The sequence below is a fragment of the Chiroxiphia lanceolata genome, chromosome 21 (assembly GCF_009829145.1).
Source record: "Chiroxiphia lanceolata isolate bChiLan1 chromosome 21, bChiLan1.pri, whole genome shotgun sequence".
Lineage (NCBI taxonomy): Eukaryota > Metazoa > Chordata > Aves > Passeriformes > Pipridae > Chiroxiphia > Chiroxiphia lanceolata.
In genome coordinates, this window is record NC_045657.1 from 9,677,027 (window position 1) to 9,701,189 (window position 24,163).

Consider the following 24,163-nt stretch of genomic DNA (forward strand, 5'->3'; position numbering starts at 1 on the left):
TGCCCCCCAGTTTCATTCTCAGAGCCCTAGAAAGCCTGGCAGCCACAGGGGTCTTGTTCCCCCCAGGTTATCTGTGAGGTTTCAGAGGTGCCCATTTCAACAGGTCAAATCATTTATCTCATTCCTAACCAGGTTTTGGAGCAACTAACCATGAAATCAGCCTCTCCATGAGCATCCCATGGGCAGGGGAGATACTGAGGACTTGCCTGGCTATCGTGCCCACAAGCAGAAGGAGGGATGGGGGCGTGTGACAGGTACAACTCCAGTGGCTCTGGGGGCAGCTGCCACCCAAAAATGGCACTGACAAGCCAGGCCTGGCAAACTGGCACCACCAGAGCTGCTGCAGCAGCAGCCACCTGAGGCACAGAGATTGTCAGCCTGACTGTCAGGAAGGAAAATGTACAGTCTGAGCCTTTCCAAGGAAATCTCTGTGCAAAGCTGCAAACAGAACAAATAAGAGAAGTTTCTGCATCAGAACAGGTCAGTTCCAGTTATTAGGGAGCCACTAAAAATGCCTCTGGAATCCAGTGCTACCAGTGGCCCCAGTCACCACGCTCCTGCTCCCTGTTTACCCAGGGTGATTTGAATAAATACAGGAAAAAAACAAAGTCCAAAAAGCGTGAGGGAAGTGGAGGGGAGAGGCAAAGAGCAGCAAGTAGGGAAGAAATGAATGATGAAGCCATCCAGAAGACAAGAGCCCTTCTCCCCCGCAGTCCCTCGGGGATCCAGGGAAGCGGGCAGCTCCGCATCCAGCCACACACATCTTTAGCAACACGCTGCAGCACGCGCCAAATGCTGGAAATAAAAGGAGACAGCTCAGCCATATCCATCTCTGCACTAAGTAAAAATAGAGATGCCAGGAGCTGGGCACGACTGCCTTCTTCCAAGGTGATTTAAGGAGAGCAGCAGGAGACTTCAAATTATTTTTTCTCACGACCCAGTGAGATGCCCTTTCTGGGGGAGCTGGTGTTTCATCTCAGGCAAGAGGAAAGCACAGGACACGCGTCCCCTCCCCTGCCAGGGGCAGGTTGTATGTGCACATCCCTATTTCCAAAATCCAGTCATGTCCTGAGCAAGCAGAGACTCACTGGCCACCCTGCACTCAGCTCCAGTCCCGAGTGAACTCCTCTGGCTTCAAGTCCCATCTGTGTCACACACCTGCCACAACAGTAATGGGCAGAGGTGGAGGGGAAGGTGATGCCGATATCTTGGTTGGTTTGGGGTTTTGGGGGTGAGCAGGGGAGGCAGCAAAACCAGTTCATAGAATCACAGAATACTATGAGCTAGAAGAATACCATGATCCACAGGGATCATCCAGTCCACCTCCTGGCCCTGCACAGACACCCCAACAATCCCACCCTGTCCCTCTGAGTGTTGTCCAAACTCTCCTGGAGCTCTGGTAGCCTTGGGGCCATGCCCACTGCCCTGGGGAGCCTGCTCAGTGCCCAACCACCCTCTGGGGGAGGAACTTTTCCCTAATATCCAACCTAACCCTGCCCTGGTACAACCTGGCACAGCTTGGGGTGGTGGCTGTTGCATTTGGCAGCAGTTTACGCAGGACAAACAGACTGAATGTCCCATCATTCCCTTTCCTCTGCAAGGACAGAGGAAGAGCTGGTGACCAAGCTCTGTAACAGCACTTAGGAACAGCCCTGGGGTTCTGCCAGCTGAAGCCTCCCCGAGTCACCACGTGGCCTCAGCCCTGCCTGCTGGACCCAGAGGCTCCAGCCATCCCTGGTGCAGGGAAGGAGGGGCCCAACCCTGTATCCGTGGGATGAGATGGATGGCAGAGCCACCCTGTGCATCCGCAGTGACCTCACGCAGGACAAGGGACCAGGGCACACATTTGTAACCAGAGGGTATCTGGGGACTGAGACACCCTTTGGAAAACTTGTGTGCACCTGAGTGCAGATAACAGGGGAGCAGAGGAGGAGAGAGTGCTGTGGGACTCAAACAAGTCTACATCAGAGAAGTCTTCATTTCACAGCAACCAGCCACGGGGAGCCAGAGCCCCCTTTCCTCATCCCTCTCCATCAGAGCCACGGCAGACAGTGATCACTTTTTAATTAGATTCCTTCAACCTGCTGTCTGAGCACCAAGAGCTGCAGGGACTGAGAGCATCCCATGAGCTGGGAATGAGCCATTTTCCAACCCAAGGGCCGGAAACAGCCCTGGGAGAAGGGGGTGATGGATCCCCCTGAGACCCAAGCCCTTCCCAAACCCACAGCAGCAGGAACCTGTCCTTGACAGAAGGATGGGCTGTGGCAGTGGCAGCAGGAAGTCACCTCAACACAGCATCGCAGTTCCACCTTGGAGCGACACCTCTGGGTTCAGCAAAGATCACAAGATCTTTTAGATCTTTCAGCCCTGTAGAGGCCCTGTCCTGGATCTGCATGAAGATGAGGGGTTTGGGGTTACCCAAACTGCCAGTAAAGCAGGATCAGATGGTGCTGGGAAAATGGAAAGCCTGGGAGAGAGCAAGACCCACACACAGAGCAAGTTACTCTCAGTTTGTAGAGAGTGGGTAATTCCTAGAAAAGTTCCATGAAAAGTGGACACCAAGGAAACTGAAACCCCAAAAAGGGGCAGGATGAGGCTTTTTTGTACTGCTGATGGCCTTTACACAGAAACACACCCATACAACATCAGACAGAAAGGGCTCATGTCTGCTGAGCAGGAAGGCTGGGAGCTCACAAGACACACAGCTCCCTTGTGCATGAATATATTAAGACACTACTAATTAAAACAACAGCTCCTAATTAATTCTCAGATGTCCCCATCCTTCTGGGTCCATCCTGTCAGTTCTTGAGACACAAATAGTCTTTCACAAGTCAGTGAGGCAAGAGCAGAGCTTACACCAAATCCTGGAGGCAGTGGCGGGTTTGGCACAAGCTTAAGGATTGTCTGGGGAGGTTTTTATTTTCTTCCTTCCAAAGAGCCCAGCACAGGGGCAGGAAAGGGACTTGGCCCCTAATGTGGAAGGAGAGGAGTTGTCTAGAAGAGTAGTCTATGCTTTTCCATCTCAACTCAAATCCAAGTCTGTATCCAGGCCCCAGGAGGTGACTTGTCTGGAGCTGACACTCGTGGAGCAGCATCTCCCACACCACCAGCAGCCCCCAGCACATGGAGGACTTGGATGCTGCTCCCTGTGACCAGAGGGGACATCCCACCTCCCACAGCCTGCCAGCCCATCACACAGCTCACACCCAACACAGATCCCTGCTCCAAGGCTGCAGACAGGCTCCCAGGGAAATACTGAGTCCTTGCTACAGTTTGACCTGTCTCTGCCCCTGTGCTGCTGCCCATGGCAATGCTTCTGCCACACACAAGCCCAGCTGGGGCTCAGGACACCCCTGCAGCCCCCTCTGCACTGGCTTTAGCATCATTTAGCCCTGAGGAACGAGCTCTGCCACTCAGTCATTCCTTCCCCAGGCTGGCACATGCCCTCTGCACCCTGCAAGAGGCTGGACCAACGAAACCTCTCACGGCAGTGAAAGGGACAGTCCCTCCCTTCCTGACTCTGACCTTTCAGTGAGATGATTTCTAGGTCAGCAGAGCCCTGCAAGCCCATGCTCAGCAGTGCCAGTTCTCCCTGGCTGTGGCAACCGAGCTGTACGTGCCCACTGCCAGGCTAAGGCAGGAGGATCCACCTGGATGTCCCACACAACCTGCAGGAAGCACAGCCCCACCCAGCACAGCCCCACGCTGCAGACCAGCACAGACCAGCTCCTCAACACAGCCTGGAAAAACTCCACCTGTAGCAACCCCAGCTCTGCCACACGGGCAAAGCGACCCACAGCCATTATCTTGGCCATGCATGAGTTATTTTAGCCCAAGTCCATCCAAGCACGAGGGAGGGGCAGGAATGGACACACAGAGGGTGCCCTTTTCTAGGAATGCAGAAGCCTCCAAAGGGAGGCTGGGCAGGTGTGTGCCTGTAGAAAATCAGGAGAACAAATCTTGTCTGAGCCCTTTCCCAGGCAGGTCTGTCCTCCCCCACCTCTTCCAGCACTTTCTTCCATCACAATGAGAGCAACAAGCAAACCTACATTTTCTAGCTTCTCCCCAAAATCAGGGGTCAACATAGACCCTGAGAGAAGAAAGTAAACTCTTAGGTTCCTGTTTAGAACAAACTCCTGTTCAAACCAAAGACTTTTCTCCCTTGTGGAGCCAACAGGTTTATTTATAGCATCCCAGTGTTTTATCAGCACGCTGTCTGCCCTCGAAGGAAGGGGGTCATCTCGAACATCTGGAATTAAATCCTCAGCTGAGCACATTTAACGAGCCTGTCTCTTCACATGTCGGGCTGGGGGTGGAACAAGGCCACCAGTGAACAAGGCCACAGGGGAGGGAGACTACCACGTGCCACAAAGTCTGTGCCTTGGATCTGCTCCTTAGCAACAGGCATGAAAACACTGCAGCACCTGCACACAGGGCCTGATGGGCTGCACTCCTCACCCCCATCCCTGCTGTGCTGCTGCTGCCAGCACCACCTCACTGCTCCACAAACATGCTCCAGAAAGGAGGTGCTGGGGGAGTCATTCCTCCAAAACCACCTCTTGCAAAAACAAGGCAAGTTTGGGGTTTTTTTAAGCTTCAGGCTGAGGTAGTTCCCGGTGCTGTGCCATGCAGAAAGCCTGGGAAGAGGGGGGAAGAATGGGCTTGCTCTGCCTTGAGAGCCCACAAAGGCAGAGGAGGCTATACTATAACAGGCAGGCAGAGCAGAGTCAGTGGACATGGCCTGGCACTGGCTACAGAGGAAGCAGGGAAGGAGAAAATTGTACATCAGACCAGTTTTGGGAGCCCAAACGCTCGCCCCATCCTGAACAGACGGCCTGTTTGACCTGAACAGTCCAGCAGAGCTGGACACAGGGCAACCCTCAGGTCCTCCTGCAAGGAGAGCAACTGTGCACCACCCCAGCACCCCGAGGGACTGTCCTCCTCCTCCCAAGCCATGGATGGCAGATGCAGGTATCCCTGTGTGCTGGGAACAGCCAGATCAGAGCAGCAGAGGAGGCACTGCAAGATTCTATCTGGCAGAGAGAGAGGCAGATCTCACAGCTCCCTACGAATATCTCCATGCCAGCCACCCACCTCAGCCATGCTGCCAGCACTCAGAGCCTCCTCTCCCAACATCCATCCCTCTGAGAGTTGGAGGGGAAGCGCAGAGAGGCTGCAGAGCAGCAGAAGGTGGAGGAGATAGCACAGCGTTTCATGTGGATCTTCAACTGCTCTGGGGCGTGCAGCCAACTTTCAGCCTCAAGGAACTTCTTTGCTTTGTGTTTCTCTGGACAGAAATTCAGAGGGGGAAGCTGTGACCTGTTTGGAGAGTGGAGTGCTTGTCTGCCTTCTAGATCCTCACTTCATCCCATCCATGAGAGATGAGTCTGTGGTGCTCTTGGGTGGGATGGACTGGGATGGGACCAAACTGCAGGCAGGGCCTGCAGCTGCCAGCCTGGTACAGGAACATCTCATATTTAGGATCTCAGCAAAGTCCAGAAGAGCTTTACTCATCATCCCCTGCACAAGACAGGTCCTAATTTACTCCATCCTTCTCAGGGTGCCTGGGCAACTTAAACTGACTTTTGTGAGCCCTGAATTTAAGCAAGCTATGCTCTTCAAAGCAAAACAAGGCTGTACACAGAGAAGCGGTCAGGGCATCCTAATCTTCAGCATTTGGCCCCTAGAAGAGCCCTGTGGGAAGGGAATGCAAGTCCCAGATGCCCAGTGTGCAGCCAGACAAGTGGAGTGGAGCAGAGTCAGCAGCTCGCCCCGGCTCACAGGAATGCTGATGGATGCCAGGACCTGCCAGCACTCAACACTTCAGCCAGCCAGGGACCACAGCCACCCTTCCTCAGGCTGAGCAGCACTGAAATAGGAGTGAGGAACCTCTTTTTTTTATAGCTTGCCCAAAGTGAAATAGGTTTCCACCCAGCACTTAGCACTACTTTAGGCCAGAGCAGTTAAGATATTCTGGTACACCAGACTTGGCTGTCTAAAAAAGGAAGAACCAGGCAAGGAGCCCCACCACAACCTACCACAGAGCACTGCAGGTCCCAGGAGGGGTGTGCTGGGTGCTTTGAGACCAGCCAGGTCCAGGGTGTAACCAAACTACCCCTTCAAACTCATTAACTCCACCGTTCTTTCCCAGCAAATGCAAAGCCTGGCACCCTTTCCCACCTCGCTGGCAGAACAAGCCGCGATTCCCAAGGAGCAGCCAGGGAGGCTGAGCCCTCTGATGTCCTGGGAACACACCTCTGTGAGCGACCACCGCCAGCTCCACTCCGCTCTTCCCACACCCCAGAGCAGGTCTGACCTGCTCTTTCTCCCAGACAGCCCCTCTGCCCTCGCCACAGGAGCATCACCCCTCCACACTGGGTGGAAAAGCCACTGCAGAAGATAAACAGCCTACTGATCAGGTTTCCCTACTCACCACAAAGAGTTTGATTCACCAGAGCCTACTCCCTTTTCAGACTCTTTCTAAATAAAGGCTTCAAAGAGTTCTGGAAATTCATGCTTAACAGGCTTACAGTAATACCAGAGCACAAGGGCTCCCGTGGGCCAGACTCTGCTGCAGGACTGGGTCACGCTCATTTTCTTCTGACACTTTCAGATACCCTTTTCTAGGAGTTAAGGCTAAAACAGGTCCTGCTCATTTTGGCAGACCCTCGCTGCCACCCACAACAAACTGGACATTGCTCTCCTGGTCTCAGCAACACACAGCCTTGCAGATGCAATGCAGAAGCTCAGGAGAGGAGATCAGGCTCCTTCACCCCCTCCTGAGGCTCAAGGGATGCTCCTGGGCACGAGCTCCCCAAAACCCACTCCCCATCTCAGAGATGAGCATTTGCAAAGTCAGTTCAGCACCTGGTGGGACAGGAAAGGCCTGTCATGTGCTGGACACCCCCCACCTGTGCCTGGGGTTGGAAGGACTCGGCACAGACAATATTGCCATAACCCAGTGTCCTGAGAGAGCCTCTGCCTCCACGGCACTGAGAAGGACAAAAGCAGCACGTTCAGGACTGCTCAGCCATCCTGGGAACAGAGTTTCAGTGTGAGGGGCTGGAGCCCACAGACAGGGAGAGGAGACAAGAAGCATGGAGAGAAGGAACCACGTGGAATCGCACCGAGGTCCGTCCGCCCTGCTCCAGGCGCTGAACTCACAACTCAGCAGATAGAACTGCTGAGACACCTCGGAATGATTTAGTGCTGCTGCAGCTCCCGGGAACGAGCCCGGAGCCAGCTCCCCTCCTCCCAGCAGGGGAGGTTTCAAGTGCTTTTTCCTGAAGAGCCTTATTTACGAGCAGTAAAGCAACCCTGCATTTAGTGCCTCCTCACTCTGCCCAGGTACCGGCACGGGCAGGTTCTGCCATGGGCAGGCAGGAAGGCACAGTGTGGGATGGGAGATCCCAGCCCCACCTGCTCCCCACTGGAGATTTCACACACCACACTGAGATCTGGAGAACTGCTTTTGCACATCTCTGTTGTCAAGAAATCCCCCAACCCCAGCATCTTTAGAGAAAACAGCCAGAATCCACTTCACTCTGCATAAGAGCTGCTCCTATGATTTTCTTTGATGCCATTCAACGCAAGCAGCTGGATTCTCTATTTATAGCAAGATCATCAGTTTGGAAAGATGACTTATGTTCTTGTTATTACCAGAGCACCACATACATAACAAATCCTTGCTGTGCTGGGAGTGCTACAAGGGGGTAAGACAGTGCTCCCAGTCAGGTTGGGCACCTCAGAGGTCCAAGCAGACAGAAAAGAAATATCCGGGACCTGAGCTGAACCCTGCCAGTTTTATCCTGTTCTTACTGCATTTGGGAGCATTTGGGATTCAGGTGGGTGTGTTTGGGAGGGATGAACAGTGAGCTGCAGCAGCGGTGTCACCTCTGGCCTGAGCCGCTGGAGCCAGAACGACCGAGAACACAGTGCCGTCAGCAAGAACAAAGGAGTGGAAGTCATAAGCATTAGTGCTCCAGAAATGATTCATGCTTCTTGGAAACAGCTTTTGCTAAGGATATCTGATAAGCTCCAGTTTTTAATGAAGATTAAGGTGCTCAGAGATCAGGGTGTTTTCAAACTAGGTCTCCAAATAATTATAGGTTGGCACATCTTGTCGAGGGGGTCGGAAGCAGCATCCATCCTTACCTCGGGACACCCCCATATCCTCTCCACTGCCATCAGCCAGCACCTCAAGCTCCCAATACACCCGTGGGGGTTTGCTCAAGCCACGCAATTCAACCACATGGCCCTGAACCAGTACTTGATGCTGGGCAAAACAATACCCAACCACAAGTACCCATTTTCTGGTGAAAGGCCTCTGCCCACAGACTTATACAGCAGAACATCTCGCTCACACCTAACACTGGCACTCCATCACCTAGTTTTATTTTGCCATCAGGGAGAGTTGGGCATGTGAGTTGCTGTTTAAAGTCCATCACAAGGCGACAGAAGCCTGAACATCTCTGTGGTTTGAAGCCATTTCACCTCTGTTTCAGATCCTGGACACGACCCAGGGACTCCGAGCGCACACACAGGGCAAAAATCAGCTGACTGGCAGCACTCCGGTCCTTTGCTCGTTTTCTCCTCTCCTAAGCAGTTTCCATTTCTAGGCAAGAGATTTGAAGAGTGACAGATTTTTAGAGCAGCACAAAGACACAATTAACTTCCATAGCAATTCCCGTTGCCAGATTCCAGAGGTCACACCAGTAGCCTAAAGACTGTACGTTGGCTATCTCAGCAATCAGCCCTCAAGGAAAGCGGCACCAATTCAAAGCCCAGCCCCTGGCATGCTTGCCAGGCTTTCAGGAGTGGCTGCCAGGAGCAGAGGAGGAAAAGACTTGCCCCAGTGCCTGGCAGAGCACCTTTCTCTATGCGCTGGCACAGGTCAGGTCTGCAGCAGCTTCACAGCACAACCCAACCACCTCGCTTCCTTCTCCTCTAGGAAGACCCTGAGCATCCCCTCTCCAGATAGCAGAGGATGGTCCACATGTCACAGAATCATGAAATATTCTGAACTGGAAGGGATCCACAAGGATCATCAAGTCCAACTCTTAAGCCCATGTGGGGATCAAACCCACAATGATATTAGCACCATGCTCTAACCAACCGAGATCATCTCAGGCTCCATCCTACTCTTACTGGCCATAAGAGCCTCTAGCAAGCTCCATATCTTCTACAGACCTACTTCTTCCCTGGGGATGACCTTCAGCACAAGATATTCCACTACACACACCAAGCAGAGCACACCCATCCCTGCACCCGCACCTCCCTTGGTAGAGGGGCTGGCCAGAGCCAGCACCCTCCCTGGCTGCTCCTCCTCACCCAACCCTGCCAGGGAAGGGGAACTGCCTCAGGAGGAGAGGAATGGAAACCCACAGGCTCCTTTGTCCCAGCCAGGGAGCCTCCCCTGCCGCCGACCTGACTCCAGCCCTGAAAGACAAGCTCCATCTCTGACAGCTCTGCGCTGCTCCGGGGAAGGAATAAGCACTCACACCCCGTTTGTCACACTTGGAAGCAAATCAGATAGACACAACTCCACTCCACTTGTCCTCCCATTTTGTTAAACAAGGGATGGGAGGCCGTGGCACGTCTGCTCGCCAAGGAAAGCAGCAAACAGGTTTTCAGCTGAGCACAAGTGCTGCGCGGGCGGGGGAGCGGCAGAGAGGCAGCGACAAGAGACACAAACCCACCTCGTGATCAGTTATTGACTCCAGAGGAGCTGGAGCTCTCTCAGCAAGCCAGCCAGGAGAGCAAAAATCCCTCTTTTGTTCCCCAGCCTCAGACAGACTTGGCCACACAGCTCCCTGCTGTCTCACTCCACACAATGAGAGAGAAAGTTAATCCACCTCTGCTGTAGCAGGAGCCATCCCAGCGGCCGGAGCCATCCAGGAGCATTCCCGCACAGCAGTGCCAGGCTCGCCTCATCCTGGCACCCACCACTGCTAGTGGATACCAGAGGGCTCGAGGACCTCACTGGGCACTGCCAGGATTGCCAGGGATAGCGGCAGCTTTGGAGCTGCTCCTGCTTTCCAAACCCCACAGGCCCTTGCTCAGCTCTTTGGGTGCTGTGCTCCCTCCCCACACCACATCCCAAAGCAGGGACCAGCCGTGGGATCCCTCTTGCCCTGATGGTGTGCAGGTGCCCTGTCCTGCCAGCACAGAGATTTCAAACCCACCTTTAAAAACAAACTTTTGACTCAGGATAGAGCCAAGTTCAAACTGCTAAGCAGGGACTGAATCCATCCTTTCCCAGGCAGCCCAAGCCACAGCCTTTCTGCAGGAACAATATTTTCCACTGTATCAGAGGTCAAGTGGTAGGAGGAAGGTGGCCAACAGAGTCCTTTGGTGTTACCCCTTCCCCTCAGGAAGGGCACAGGTTACACACACATCAGAACTACCTTGCATGTTAGCCAAACCCAAACTTCTTCCTACTGCCCTCCTAGGGAACAGAAGTCATCTTTTAGTTTGGGCACATGACTCAGGATTTGAGTGACCTGCTCCCCATCCCCCTTCATCACCAGCTTTCTCTGTTCTCCTTATGAGAAGTGAGAATATTTACTACATTTAAGATCAGAGAAGGAAATTACGATTCACGGGCTCTCTGCCCTGCAGAAATGGGAATTATGTATCTGTATTTCGAGAGTGTGAACAGACACAGGTACTTGTGTCTGGAGCTTTGTAGTTCAAGGGAGTGATTTTAAAGTCAAGTCATCCCTGCATAAACCTGGACAGCTAAATAACAGAGCAGGGAATAGCAAAGTGCTGAAATCTGTTCCGGAAAGCACTTGCTGTTTTTTACTCTCAGTGACCTGGCAGAGAGGGCTGTTATTTTAACATTACACTTGTTGTGGTGAGAAGCCTCACTGAACAGCAGACAGAGGGACCGAAATAATCCACACAGCCCCCTGGAAGCCACAGAGTTGAGAGGAAAGTGCTCCATCATCCTCGAGCAGCACAAGCCTTTGTTCCTGCACGCTCCTGCCAGCAACAGGGACTGCCTGCCCTGCTCCAAACAAACTTCCCTCCTCCCTCCCCCCAAATTAACTCCATCTCCAGCTGTCCCTGTGCAAGCTTCCTGTAAGATTAATGATTCTTTGTACACCCATGTTTGATGATTTACCCAGCAAGCCAGGCACAATGATTAGGAATTCCACGTTTCCATCAGCGCTCTCCCCTGAGGCTCAGAAGTTTTCTGGGAAGGTCTTTCACCCTGGCACGGCCAGAGGGAGAAGTGTGCCTCCCCAGAAGGTCCATGTGGGTCACCAAGGGCCAGTGACACTGTCACAAGGTCAGCTGAAGATGATGTGCTCCTGAACAGCCTTCATTACTAGTCAGCAGGGCTGGCACGGACGCCAGCGTAAGTGGGAGCATTTATGATTCCCCAAAGGTGTGTCTCCAGCTACGCTGTTCTGTGACCCAAGATTTCTGGTGTGTTTAGCAAGCAGAACTGAGCTCTGTTTGTTTGCATCGTCACCTTTCAGAAGGTGCAATTTTCAAGAGCCAGAAGTTACCGTGTGAAGAGTCATCTACAGGCTTGTTCTGCCTGTGATCTCACACACCACAACCCTGACAGCTCACCGGGCTTGCCTGGCTCAGGAAACAGAAAGTACCAAACCTTGGTGCTGTGGGCCAGAACTGCCAGGGGTGAGGACTCCTGGGAGCTGTTTGTTAGTCTGAAAAGTCACAGCTGGTCACAGATGTGGGGGTATATAGTATGTAAGACAAGCTGATGCCACCCACCTCTCCCCACACCCCAGCAGAAAGCCAGACCGTGTCAGAGGTTGTGTGATCCCTGTGGAGCTTAAGGGGTTTGACTACTCCCTTTAAGATCTCTTCCCAGCATGTTAATTGCTGTTAAAGGGTGTTTTAGCATCTACATGAGCCTCTTTCTCTGATAGTGAGACATTTCCTTCATCCAGAAGGAAGGAGAGGAATCCAAGAGATTCCCCAGCCCCAGTGTGGAGCATTTAAACACCAGAGACCACAAGCTACAGAGCAGGAGGGAGAACACACAGCAAAGAGCCACCCTGAACTCAGCAGATATTGTTTTCATATCCCAACATGACTGGACTTGGTGAGTTCAGACACCACTTATGGAAAGTTTCCACCCCAGCTTGTGAAGCCAATGTACAGGAAATTCAGCCTAAAAGAGCTGCTCAGGTCACCTCTGCACAGCAGAAGCAACAGCCACATGGAAGCCACCTCAGATTTTGGCTCTGTGCTTCTGTCGGCCTTCCTAGAGCCCTGCTCAGCTGCCCCAGCTCTAACCAAAATCCCTGCACTAGCACCAAACACCAGATCCCACAGCCAAACCCCTCCTGGGTTCAGGGACTAGACCAGACCCTGATGTTTCACAGAATCAAAGCAATAAGGAAGCAGAAAGAAGGTCTAAAACAAAGAGAGACCTTCCCCTCTCCCTACAACAACCGGGAAGCACACCAGGAAGCAAAGGAGAGCTGGTGTAGAGCAGAACCTGGCAGGTCCTCTCCAAGATGGGAGCTGCAGAGGCAGCAGCAAGGTGTAACTGTGGCCAGGGGCCAGCACAACCAAATTCTCCAAGGCCAAACGCTCTAATCTCTCCCAGGAAGCACCTTCAGGAACAGGGGTGGATATCAATGGGATGGGCCGTTAAGAACATCTTTGTTAAGATGTTCTTAACAAAGAAGATCGTTAAGAACATCTTTGCTGGAGGAAGTACCTCTGGGAGTACTCTCCAAGGAGATAAACGCTGGATCCACAACTGTTTTGCTCTGACAGGAATTAAACAGGCTACAAGTTTGCACTTGTCCTAGATACTTTTTTCCACCACAAGCTTTCAAAAAGCAGACAACTGGGAGAGGTGCTCACAAAAGCAAGACACAGGCAAGCATAGGTACCATCATCCAGGCTGACATCTCTGTTCAAGACACACTGCATTTTACATTATTTGGTCCTTTTTTTCCCCCCTAATAATTTGTTACAAAGGAAGAATCGCACACACCAGAGAAGCAAGCAAGACCTCGGGGAAAACAGCAAATCGGTTCACGTTTCCACAGCACTGAGCGCAAAGCTGACTTGCAAATGTAAACGACTTCTCTAAGGCGGGGGAGGAAGCTTCCAGTTTGGAAGATCCGAGCCCAGCAGCTCCTTTCCCTGCAGTCCATCCCCACCCCTCTGTCCTGATGGACTGCACCAGCCACGAGCAAGGCCTGGGTCTCACTTGGAGCAGCAGCCACCCCACCCCACAATACCAGGAACACAGCCTCAGGAACACAGCCCAGACCACTGTGCCCAGCGGGCACTCTCTCTCCTGGCACACACAGGACCCTGTACACAGCCTGGGCATCTCCCAGACTAGTTCAGCCACAGCTCAAACGGCCAAGTTCATCCGAGATGTTACAACACGGCTGATGGTGCTTGCGAGCGGGTGGGTAGGTGGGTGGGCGGGCAGGCAGCCCTGCTGCCGGGACACAGCATCGCCCACCTCCTCCCTCCTGCCAGAGCAGGGCTGTGCCCACCGGGACACGGCATCGCCCACCTCCTGCCGGGACACAGCATCGCCCACCTCCTCCCTCCTGCCGGGACACAGCATCGCTCACCTCCTGCCACTGCCCTGCCCTGACACATTCGCCTGCCGGGCTCCGTCCAGCCCAGCGACACCAGGACTCGGGGCCGATGCCGGAGCGATGCCGGCAGCGCAGGGAAGCCGCCGGGCTCCGGGAAGGCTGGACAGGGAAGGCAAGGACCGGGCTCCTCCACCACCTCCCGCTGCCACCTCGGGCACCCACCACTCCGCGGGCTGCTGTGGCTGTTTCGGGAGGGGTGCGGGGACGGTGTTTGCTTATTTACGGGACGGGAGCAAAAAAAGTAAGAGGAAGCAGAGGAGGAAATAATTCAGCAGGTTGCTCCCATCAGCCCCTCCCGGGCCGCCGCATGGCAGGAGGGGCGGCAGCGGCTGTGCCAGCCCCGGAGCCCCCGGTACCCATGGCGGGGAGGGGGAAACCCGGCTCCTCACGGGCTCCCACCCCACGGCAGCCCGCGACCCTCCCTGGGGCACCCGCACGGCCCCGCGGGCTGCGGGCACGGCAGGCCCGGCTCACCTCGGTACTGCAGCGAGCCCGAGAGCCGCACGGTGACGGTGCCGGCCAGCGGCTCCCCGGGGCTGTACACGACGCGGCTCTCGCCCAGGCGGATCTCGAAGAGCTGCACCTTCCCCATGGCCGCGCCGGCCCGGCCGCTGCGCTCGCTCCGCTCCGCCCGCAGCCTCGGCACCTGCGGCCCCGGCTGGCCCTGCCCCGCCGGGCGGGGCCCGCTCCGCACCGCCCCCGCCGCCCGCACCGCCCCGGCCCGGCCCGGCCGCGCTGAGGGACGGGCGGGTCAGGGGGACGGGGAGGATCTTAGAGACCGGGAGGGTCTGAGAGGAGGGGTGGGTCTGAGGGGATCGGGAGGGTCTGAGGGAGCCGGGAGGGTCTGAGGGACCGAGCGGGACTGAGGGACGGGAGCGTTTGAGGGACGGGCGGGACTGAGGGACAGGAGGGTCTGAGGGAACCGGGTGGGCCTGAGGGACGGGAAGGTCAGAGGAGAGGGGCGGATCAGGGGGACGGGGAGGGTCTGAAGGAACCGGGCGGATCGGGGGGACGGGAGGGCCTAAGGGACCGGGAGGGTCTGAGGGACCGGGAGGGTCTGAGGGACCGGGAGGGTCTGAGGGACGGGGCAGCGCCGCGGCCGGGCTGTGCTGAAAGGGAAGGGCAGCTGAGGGATCCCTGACTTGTGTGAGGGGAGAGGCCGGCTGTGGGACTCGGCAGCTGATGGACCCCTGACTTCTCTGAGGCAAGGAGCTGGTAATGGAGCCAGGCTGTGAGGGAAGGAGCTGGCTGTGGGACTGGGCTGTGAGGGAAGGAACAGCTGATGGATCCTTGAATTACGAGGGTAAAGGAGCCAGCTGAGGGGTCAGGCTTTGAGGAAAGGGGCAGCTGATGGATCCCTGACTGCTATGATGGAAGGAGCTGGTTGTGGGATTAGACTGTGAGGGAAAAAACAGTTGATGGGTGCCTGACATCTGTGAGGGAAGGAGCCGGTTATGGAGCCAGGCTGTGAAGGAAGGAGCCGGTTGTGGGACTGGGCTGTGAGGGAAAGGGCAGCTCCGGCAGCCAGGCTGTGCTGGGAGTGAAGGGGCTGGTTGTGGGATTGAGCTGTGAGGGATGGGGCAGCTGATGGATCCCTGACTGCTATGAGGGAAGGAGCCAATTGTGGGCTCAGGCTGTGGTGGAAGGAGTAGCTGATGGATCCCTGACTGCCATGAGAGAAGGAGCTGGTTGTGGGGTCAGGCTCTGACAGAAGGAGCTGGCTGCACAGCATGGGGCCATCTTGCCTCTTGATGATCCCTGCTCCCTCTAATCTCATTTCCTCCCTGTAATTCTCCCAGCCCAGCTGTCACCTTTCCCCCCCTCCTGTTTTTTATAACCCCAATCACTTTAAGTGAGGCAAGAGGCAAATACAAGGGACCTGATGGACAACTGGGACTGGGGCTGAGGAGTCAGTGACGGCCTCAGCGCTCCCTGTGGATCAGCAGGTGAAGGTGAAGTGGATCAGCAGGTGAAGGCCCAGTTGGGGTGTCCCAGGAAGCTGAGGGTGAGCAGCACACTCCATCACACTTGCCATGTCGCCCCCTAAATGCTGCCTGATCGAATAAAAACCATCTGTAAAACCCCCACCAAAGGCAGCGCTGAGGAAAGGCACCACCCGGCCGCTGGCGAGCAGGCTGTGTACACAGGCAGAATGAATAAGTGTAAAAGGAGCTGTTTATCTGCAGAGCACACCCAGCCCAGACCCAGCCGGACAGACACACGTCCTCCCACAGATCTGCAGTGACTCCAGCCTGGGCACACAGGGCTGTGGGACCCTCCTTGCTGCCTTAGAGTGGATGACACAACATAAAACCCCTTGTAAAGCACTAAAGGAGTTTGTGTGCTCCGGGCACTCAGGACTCCTGCTGGGAAGCCCTTCCAGGCCCTCCCTCTGGTGTTTAAGAGCCTTGTTTCCAGCCTGCCTGTAGTCACAGGCTACAGACACCCGACAGGCTTGTGCCAAGGCTTCCTGCAGCTCATCTCCTCCTGCAGGGCGTACCCTGGGATCCATCCGCACTCCGCTCTCCTTGTGCTGCCCTTAGCTTTTGTTTTCCCAGGCTGTGCACGCCAATTTGCTCCAGTCTCTTTTCTTTTTTGTAAGACGAGCCTGCAGCCTCCTTTCATCAGTCTCTGCAGCCCCTGTTTAGCTCTGCCAGCAAAACCAAACAAATTACGAGAAGGGCTGAAAGCACCGTGAGCTACAGCAGATTTCAGTAAATCCACTTCCCCCAGGGAAAGTGGGAAAAGACTCAGGGTTTGGTGGACAGCTGGGGCCACCCCATCCCTGGGAAGCACCAGCACCCTCTCCCCAGAGGAACACAGCACCTGTGACAACCCAGGCTGAAAAAAACCCCTCCACCCAAACCAAGCCCCTCGTGCTGTGCCACAGCTTCTCCTGACAACGAGATTTATGCGCCTTGTTTGCAGAGAAGTTAATTTTAAGCCCTGCAAAGTTGCTCAGCCAAGGTCACAACGTGAATAAAAAGGATTCCTGCACCAGGAGCTGAACAAAAGCGCCCTGGGCCTGGCTGTGCACGCTGTGGCACAGCTACAGTACTGCAAGAGAGGAGATGTGTGCTTAGTCAAACGGGGGCCCTTGTGCTGGCAGGGCCAGCAGTGCTGCCACAGCACCGATCCGTCCCCCAGACCACGGCTACGCTGTGTGCAGCAGGTGTAGGGTGTAACTCCACGGATAAAATTGGAGCATGGAGAAGAGAAGGCTCAGGGAGAATCCATTGTGGCCTTCCAGTACCTTAAGGGGGCTTATCAAAAGGAGGGAGAGGGACTTTTTATACGGGCAGATAGTGACAGGACAAGGGGGAAGGGTTTTAAACTGACAGAGGGCAGGGTTAGATTAGATGTTGGGAAGAAATTCCTTTCTTAGAGGGTGGGGAGGCCCTGGCACAGGTTGCCCAGAGAAGCTGTGGCTGCCCCATCCCTGGAAGTGTCCAAGGCCAGGTTGGATGGGGCTTGGAGCAACCTGGGCTGGTGGAAGGTGTCCCTGCCCATGGCAGGGGGTTGGATCAAGATGAGCTTTAATGTCCCTTCCAACCCAAATCAGTGTGGGATTCTGTGATTCTACAATTCAGTGTATTTGATGCCTGCAGTGCCAGAGCATACCCTATTCCTTGTACAGGCCTGGTGATGTCGAGTTCTGGAGGATTTTACTCACTGGAGTCAAAATGTGTGTTTGCATTCCTCCCTCCCTGCTCACCTGCCCCTGCCCCAGAGTCATTCCTCTTATCTACTGTGTGTGGAGTCACTGGAGCTGAAATTCAGAGAGGGGAAAAAAAGCTGAGGATGCAGTGATTTGCTTTCTGATATTTTAGGCTACTGTTTTGCTTTAAAAAAATTGTTTTGAAGAATTTTGTTGATATGGTAGAAAATTTCACTTCCTCTGCATTCTGTTTGCTCTCCCTTCCTCCTTTTTTCCTTATTAAAAGGGAAATTTAAAAAGAGAGAAGAAAAACAAATGTCAAGCCAACCTTTAGAATAAAATTTTCCTTTCAGATGTCACCACACTCCCTTAACTTCAGGGAACATGAAATTTCTTGACAAAGAACACAGTAGTTATTAAAAAAAAAAAAAAGGATTATCAATAAAACTCCCCCAGCAGCACCTGAGCTGAGCTCTGCCTGCAGCACAGAGGAGCTTCAACCATGGGCACTGGGAGAGCTGTGAGTGCTCTCCCACGGGGGCAAAATGTGCCTAAGAAGGGCTCAGCTGAGGGGGCAAGTGCTGGACTACCAATCTATGATTTGTTAGATACAGGCAAGACTTCAGCTTTAAGTCATAGGCATTGTGTTGTGACTCAAATTTGTTCCTCTCTCGGCTTTCCAGATGTTTCCAGCCGTGCCTGGTGACACAGGAGGCACAGCCCCACCTGACCGTGCCTCAGTTTCCCCCCTGCCGGGGCTGAGCTGAGCGAGGGCCCCGGGGCTGCTGAGGGAGAGGCACCGCGGAAATGCCGGAGCATTCCTGGGCCGTGACTGATCCCGGCTTTAACGACGGGAGCGCTTCTGGGTGAGGCAGCAGCACGTTACCCCCGGGGCAGTCGGTATCTGGCAAGGTCATTTCCACCTGCCTTGGGGTCTGTGGCTGCAGGGGCGAGGGGTGAGCCTGGCAGGGACACCCATAGCCCCTCCCGCTCTCTTGCCCCGCTGTTACAATGTGAGGAGTCTTTCTCTCAGCCCTCAAATTTTCTTGCTTTTGCTTTTCAAACCTCTCCCCCATCCTACCGGGAGGGAGTGAGGGAGTGGCTTGGATGACCCCACCACACCCTGTAAGGGCAGGCACAAGAAAGCCTGTGATGGAGGAGGAAATTAAGCAACTGGCCGTTAGGTTTAAGCTTCTCTTGGACTAAAATACACAGATGTGAACAGCAAGCCCACAGAAGGCTCATTACTGATGTCCCTGTGCTAGGTACACCACTGATGAGAGCTGTTCTGCAGTCCTGTGTCTGTATGTAAAATCCATAGCACTGATATGTTTAGATTACACTTAGGTTTATTACCTGCCCAAATCATTTCCCTGTTTCAGCCAGTGCCTCACAGCTTCTCAGCTGACCTGCTGACCAGTCAACTGCTACGTCATCTGATACCAACAGCAACAATTACTGAGTCAGGCTGACACCTTCCAGCAGTTCAAGCAGACTTGGTACCCTTCAGCCACACCTTCCCTCACACCAGCCCTCTCCTCACAGGAGGCCACAGCCAAGAGCCTCCATTTCCCTTCCCTGGGATCACGGGCTCAGCTCTGTGCCAGCGAAGCAGATCAGGGGCAGCTTCCCCAAGGGCACAGGGTGGCACTGGAGCTGGATGTGCCACCATGGCATATGAAGCTCCATGTGACAGAATTCTAAACTTCAAGAACATCTTGATCCAACCCCCTGCCATGAGCAGAGACATCTTCCACTAGCCCAGGTTGCTCCAAGCCCCGTCCAACTTAGCCTTGGACACTTCCAGGGATGGGGCGGCCACAGCTTCTCTGGGCAACTCTGGCACAATGTCCCAGGTCTCTGCAGCACCTCTTCACTGTTCCTGGAACTCCATCACCCCATGGTCTCACCAAGCTCACCAGACATGAGAGCCACCAGCCCCACCACAGCCCCTCTCCTGGGAGGATGAGAGGGGAGCAGCAAGGGATCAGAAACAACCCACAGAGCAGAGCTGGGAGGCACCACTGCTCAGGGGCTCTGTGAGGGGGGCAGGCAGCACCTTTGGGCTTCATCTTATGGGTTCTTCATTACCCTGTACCCTGAGACAGTGTCCCAGGCCTCATTCAAGGAGTAAGAAAAATCTGAAATCTAAGAGGGTCTAACAGCATAACAAATATCATTGGATGAAGTTCATACTCTGTGCCTGATTGTGGAATAATCTGGCTGAGACATCACCAGAGGGATGAGACTGCCCTTCACTGTGTGAGAGAAACCCTGTCATGTCCCCTGGCAGTTTGTTTCCGCTGCTCATCCCCCCTGTGCCAACGTGCATGTCTGCTTTTCACTTGGACTTTGGCAGCCTCAGCCTCTGCTTCTTGTTCTGCCTCTCTCTGACATTGAAAGGTCCTCTGGTGCCAAACCATTCCTCCCAGTGAAGGTGCTTACACACCAGAATCAAGACACTCCACAATTTCTGTGATGAACTGAGCCAGTCGAGCTCTCCAAGCCTCTCCCTGTAAAGCATTTTCTCCAGCCTCCTGTTATTTGTGCTGGCTGGTGTCTGTGCAAGCCCACAGACTGGCATTTGTGTGTGGATGGAAATCTGTGTGCAGGAGCAGCCTCCCACCCACAGGCACGTGCACAGACAGGAGCTGATGCATTACAGCTTATTTATCCCCCTGCACACAGAGGGACACACAAGCCCTTTTGCTCACATCACTGGGGACCAGATGAGCACCCATGGTAACACAGAGTACTCCTGACCTGCTCTTCTCCCCCTACATTATCCCTCATCCCTGGGACTCCTAAGGCAGCTGCTCACTTTTAATCTTTGCCCCCCAAACCATGGAGAAAGATGAGGGCAGGGAGAGTGAGCCCCCAGCTGAGCCACTGTGGTCCCATGGCCCAGCTGGCCCCCAAGCCCTCCACGGGGGGTGCTGTGGTTTGATTAGTTAATGCCCAGCCAGCACCTGGCGAGCCTCACTAGAAAATCCTTGGAGAGAGGCAAGGCATTAATTACTATTATTATAAATCTAATTGCGCTGCCTGGATTTCTGATCTCCTCCTCTGGAAGAGTTCCCGTTGCTCAGTGTGGGCCTGGGGAGGAGGATTGGATGGTGAGACTCCTGTCCTCCCTTCCCCATGGGGTTCAGCATCTGTGGGGACAGTGGTTTGTTTGCACTCCCCACAGGCTCTGGGAACAGGAGGATTCACTCAGTGATCCCAGTGGGACCTCTCCTGAGGGAAGGATCAAACTGAAACCACAGGCTGGCCTCTCACACCCCCTCACCACGCAGGATTTGCATTCCTCCCTCACTGCAAAACAACATTTCACAGAATCAGGGAATATCCTAAGTTGTAAGGGAACAAGGATCATTGAAGTCCATCTCCCAGCCCTGCACAGGACCACACCAAGGATCACATGGTGTTTATTGGGCTCAGGTTCCACAGTGCCAGGGAAGGGCGGCAGTCGCTGGTCAGTACGCAGGAGCAGGCTGAGGGCAGGGCTCCCGGGATATCCTCAGGGAAACGCTGTGCCCCGGGAGCAGGGCAGCCCCATACCCAGGTGTCTGCCATCCCAAGAGGTGTCCTGGGCAGGCAGTGAGGTCACTAACCCTGCCTGACACCACCTGAGATGCAAGACGTATCCTGTATTTGACCTGGCTCTCATGCCTTCCTTCCCTTCACTGCCCAATTCTTCTACTTCCCTTTTCCCATGTAGCAGGTTCCTCTAACAATATCACAGCACAGCCGGCCAGGACAGTGACCCACTATGGCCAGCAGCTCTTCCCTCACACATCCTGCAGCACTTTCACCTAAATCCACTGAATTTTCCCCAGAAATGGCTGAGGAACACACCCACACTGTTGGCTGTGGGGGAGACAACAGTGATATCTGAGACCACCACAGCTGCCAGCCAGAGCAGTGGATCTCTGTGTGGTTCAGCAGTCCTCTGCTAGGACTGATTTGCTCAAACAGCCCTGATGTCCCAATTCTAGCTGCTAAAAACCTGTGGGATGGACCCTGCCCTACATGCCAGAGACAAAAGTCACCAAGAAATCCCCCTAGAAATCCCCCAGCCATCCACACAGCCCAGGAGGAGGAGATGGTGCACCAAGGGTCACATCAGCAGCCCAGCTTGAGAGCCCTGGAGTGGGGGCTCCCCATAACACCCCTCCTCCTCTCCAGCACCTGGTTGCCCATGACAGCTCATGGAGAATCCCACTCCCTCTCCCAGCACACATCTCCCCACCCTGCTGCTGAGAAAAACACTTCATTTTCCTGCTCATCATCAGTCACTCCACGTGTCCAGAGCAAAATACATCAATCCCCAGCATGGAGAAACATGTCCCAGCAGCTACTCCTGCAGGAACACAGAGAGCAACCCTCTTGGCACATCATGGAAGAGACGTCTGAGCCAAACCACGGCTTGGTGCAGGAGCAGATGCACCCAGGAGACCAAGGCTCAGGGTGTCACTGACCCCCCCTCTCCATCTGCTGCTGCAAGCGGCTCCAGTGGAGTGAACAGCCCAACACCTGGTGACACAGCTCAGGGTGCCCTTCTGAACAAACCCACCCCACCAGAACGGAAGGTTAACGTGTTACAGAGCCCTTCCCCACCACCCAGCGCCAGGGGAAGGCACAGGATGGGACCCCAGCACTGCTGACCCGGGGACACCCCCTGTGATGGACCAGAGAGCCACCTCGAGCCAGGCATGCAGGGGAAGGAGTTAATCTCTCAGCCCAAGCTGCCGCTGAAGCAGAGCTCTGCCCGAGGGCACCATCAGCCCTGCACATTTTTCTTTGTGAAGTAATGCTTTCCACAGCAGTTTGCTGGCTGGCTGCATGGGGTGGGTGCTGGGTGGAAAAGCTGGGGGAGCACGGTGTCTCCCACTACCACTCCCTGGCTGTTCCTACCCCTGCTCATCCCACTCCTCAGCGGGGCTGTCCCGGGATTGTCCTTCACCAGATATTCCCCTTTCCCCACGTCATTATTTGGGTTTCCATGAGCTAATACACAAAACTCAAAGGTCGAGGGTCACCTGTCACGAGGCAGGTGAGTCACTTCTGCCAAGGCTGCCTTGGCCAGAGCAGGAGGCAGCACTAAAACGTCCTCCACTGCCATGACACGATGCCAGTCCCAGCCATGCACGGGCACAGTCCTGGACACCACCCCCAGCCCGTGCCACTGCCAGCTGAGCTGGTGGCAGGTAGAGAGGTTGAGGGTGGGTCTACAATCTGTTCTCACCAAGTGACCAGGCAGCAACGATGCTTTGTGCAGTGCTTTGTGGCCCTTCTGTCGAGCCAGTTGGCAAAATCAAAGCCATTGTCCCCAGGGAGGACACAAGGAAAGGACAGAGCAGCTTCTGACGGGTTCTGGGACACTGCTCCTGCCTGCAATCCCAGGTCTCTGCACAGAGGATAACTGCTCATCCCACCTGCACAGGTCCACTGTGGGTGCAGGGTGGGGACAGAAAAAAAATAGACATGATTTTGGTGTAGCCCAGGAGTGGACCTGGGTACAAAAGTGCCCTGGGGAGGCATCCAGCATCACCATGGGGGCAGTGATGGGAAAAGCCATCAGTGCATCCTCACAGCCCTGCCTCCACACCTCCCACACTGGTGGGAGCTGAGTGTGACGAGCTTCTGCACATCTGTGCTGGTTTAAAGGTAAACCAACAGGGGAAATGAAGCCAACCCCAAAGAGATTATAAATCAGAATAACAATTTAATAAAAATAATACAATAAATAAAATTATACAGACGAACCATTTGTTTTAGCTCGCAAAAACCCAGATGTATAACCCAGCACTCTGGGGCATGAACAGAATGTTGGTCATTGGCTCCCGTGCTGAGCCCCACATGGTCCCCTGAGTCCAAAAAGAAAAAAGAGAGGAGAAAAACCTGTTGGTGCGAGTGGTGGTTGCAGCCTGGTCGAGAGTGGTGGTCTCAGTCCGGTAGAGAGTGGTGTCACAGTCCAGTCGAGGTTCTGGTCCTTCTCTGGATCCCATGAGTGGTACCAGAAGTCACAAGACCCCAAGATTATACCCTCAGGTTCAGGCAGGAATGCCCAGTACCTCCCCCAGGGCAGGGAGTTCCACAATGGGTGTGAGGACAGGAGCATCCTCCTATCTCACAGGCCTCTTAACACCCAGTTTATAGCCTGGGGGGTCAGGTGTGCTCCGGGCAGCTGCTGCAAATGGTCTGTTGGTAACAGTTTCTGGGCAATGGCATGGAGGGTGTAGAATACACAGTTTTGGGTTACACCCACACAGTGATGAGCTGGTCCCAGCTGTTCTAACTAGGACAACATCCCTGTCCACTTCTCCCACACTGTCTCTGGGGGGAAACCTGCCAAGGCACTGTCACCCCATTTTCCCACTGGGACCGTGTGAGCTGAAGTCACTGTGCCACCCCAGGGGCCTGTCCCAGCACAAGGTCCCAAAGGGGCTGAGTCAAGCAGCACATCAGAGGGCCTGGCGAGAGCCTCCAGCACCCAGGGGAGGTATGAGGGTGCAGCCTGGCAGAAGGAGGCAGAGAAACACCCAGTGGGTGCAGCCAGGAAGGTCTTGAAGAGCCACATACAGAGATGCAAGAGTTTCAGGCATTAAACTGAAAGCCAAGAGCAGATCAGCGTGTTCCAACAGCACAGCGAGTCAGAAAGCACCGGGAGGCAGCTGAGGGCAGAGCAGCAGTGAGAGATGGACAAGACCCACCAGCCTTTCCCTTCCCCTAAAAGCTGGGGCAGTGAGAGAACACATGCTGAGCACTGCAGAGCTGGTTAACAAGCCATGAGACCCTTGTCTGAGGACAAGGAGAGGAAAGACATGGAATGGCTGATTTAATACAGCCAGGATAACTGCTAACAGCATGTTTCACTGCCCTGAGAACA

At 54.5% G+C, this 24,163-nt stretch overlaps 1 protein-coding gene across 1 annotated transcript in view; it reads right to left on the bottom strand.

The window, feature by feature from the left end:
- ARRDC1 (arrestin domain containing 1) overlaps positions 1 to 14,246 on the bottom strand; it is a 40,030-nt gene extending 25,784 nt beyond the window's left edge. Inside the window, exon 1 of the mRNA XM_032708568.1 lies at positions 14,088 to 14,246. Within this exon, the coding sequence (XP_032564459.1) occupies positions 14,088 to 14,205 (118 nt within the window). The 5' untranslated portion in view covers positions 14,206 to 14,246. The remainder of the gene's footprint in view (positions 1 to 14,087) is intronic.
- Positions 14,247 to 24,163: the final 9,917 nt, after the last annotated feature.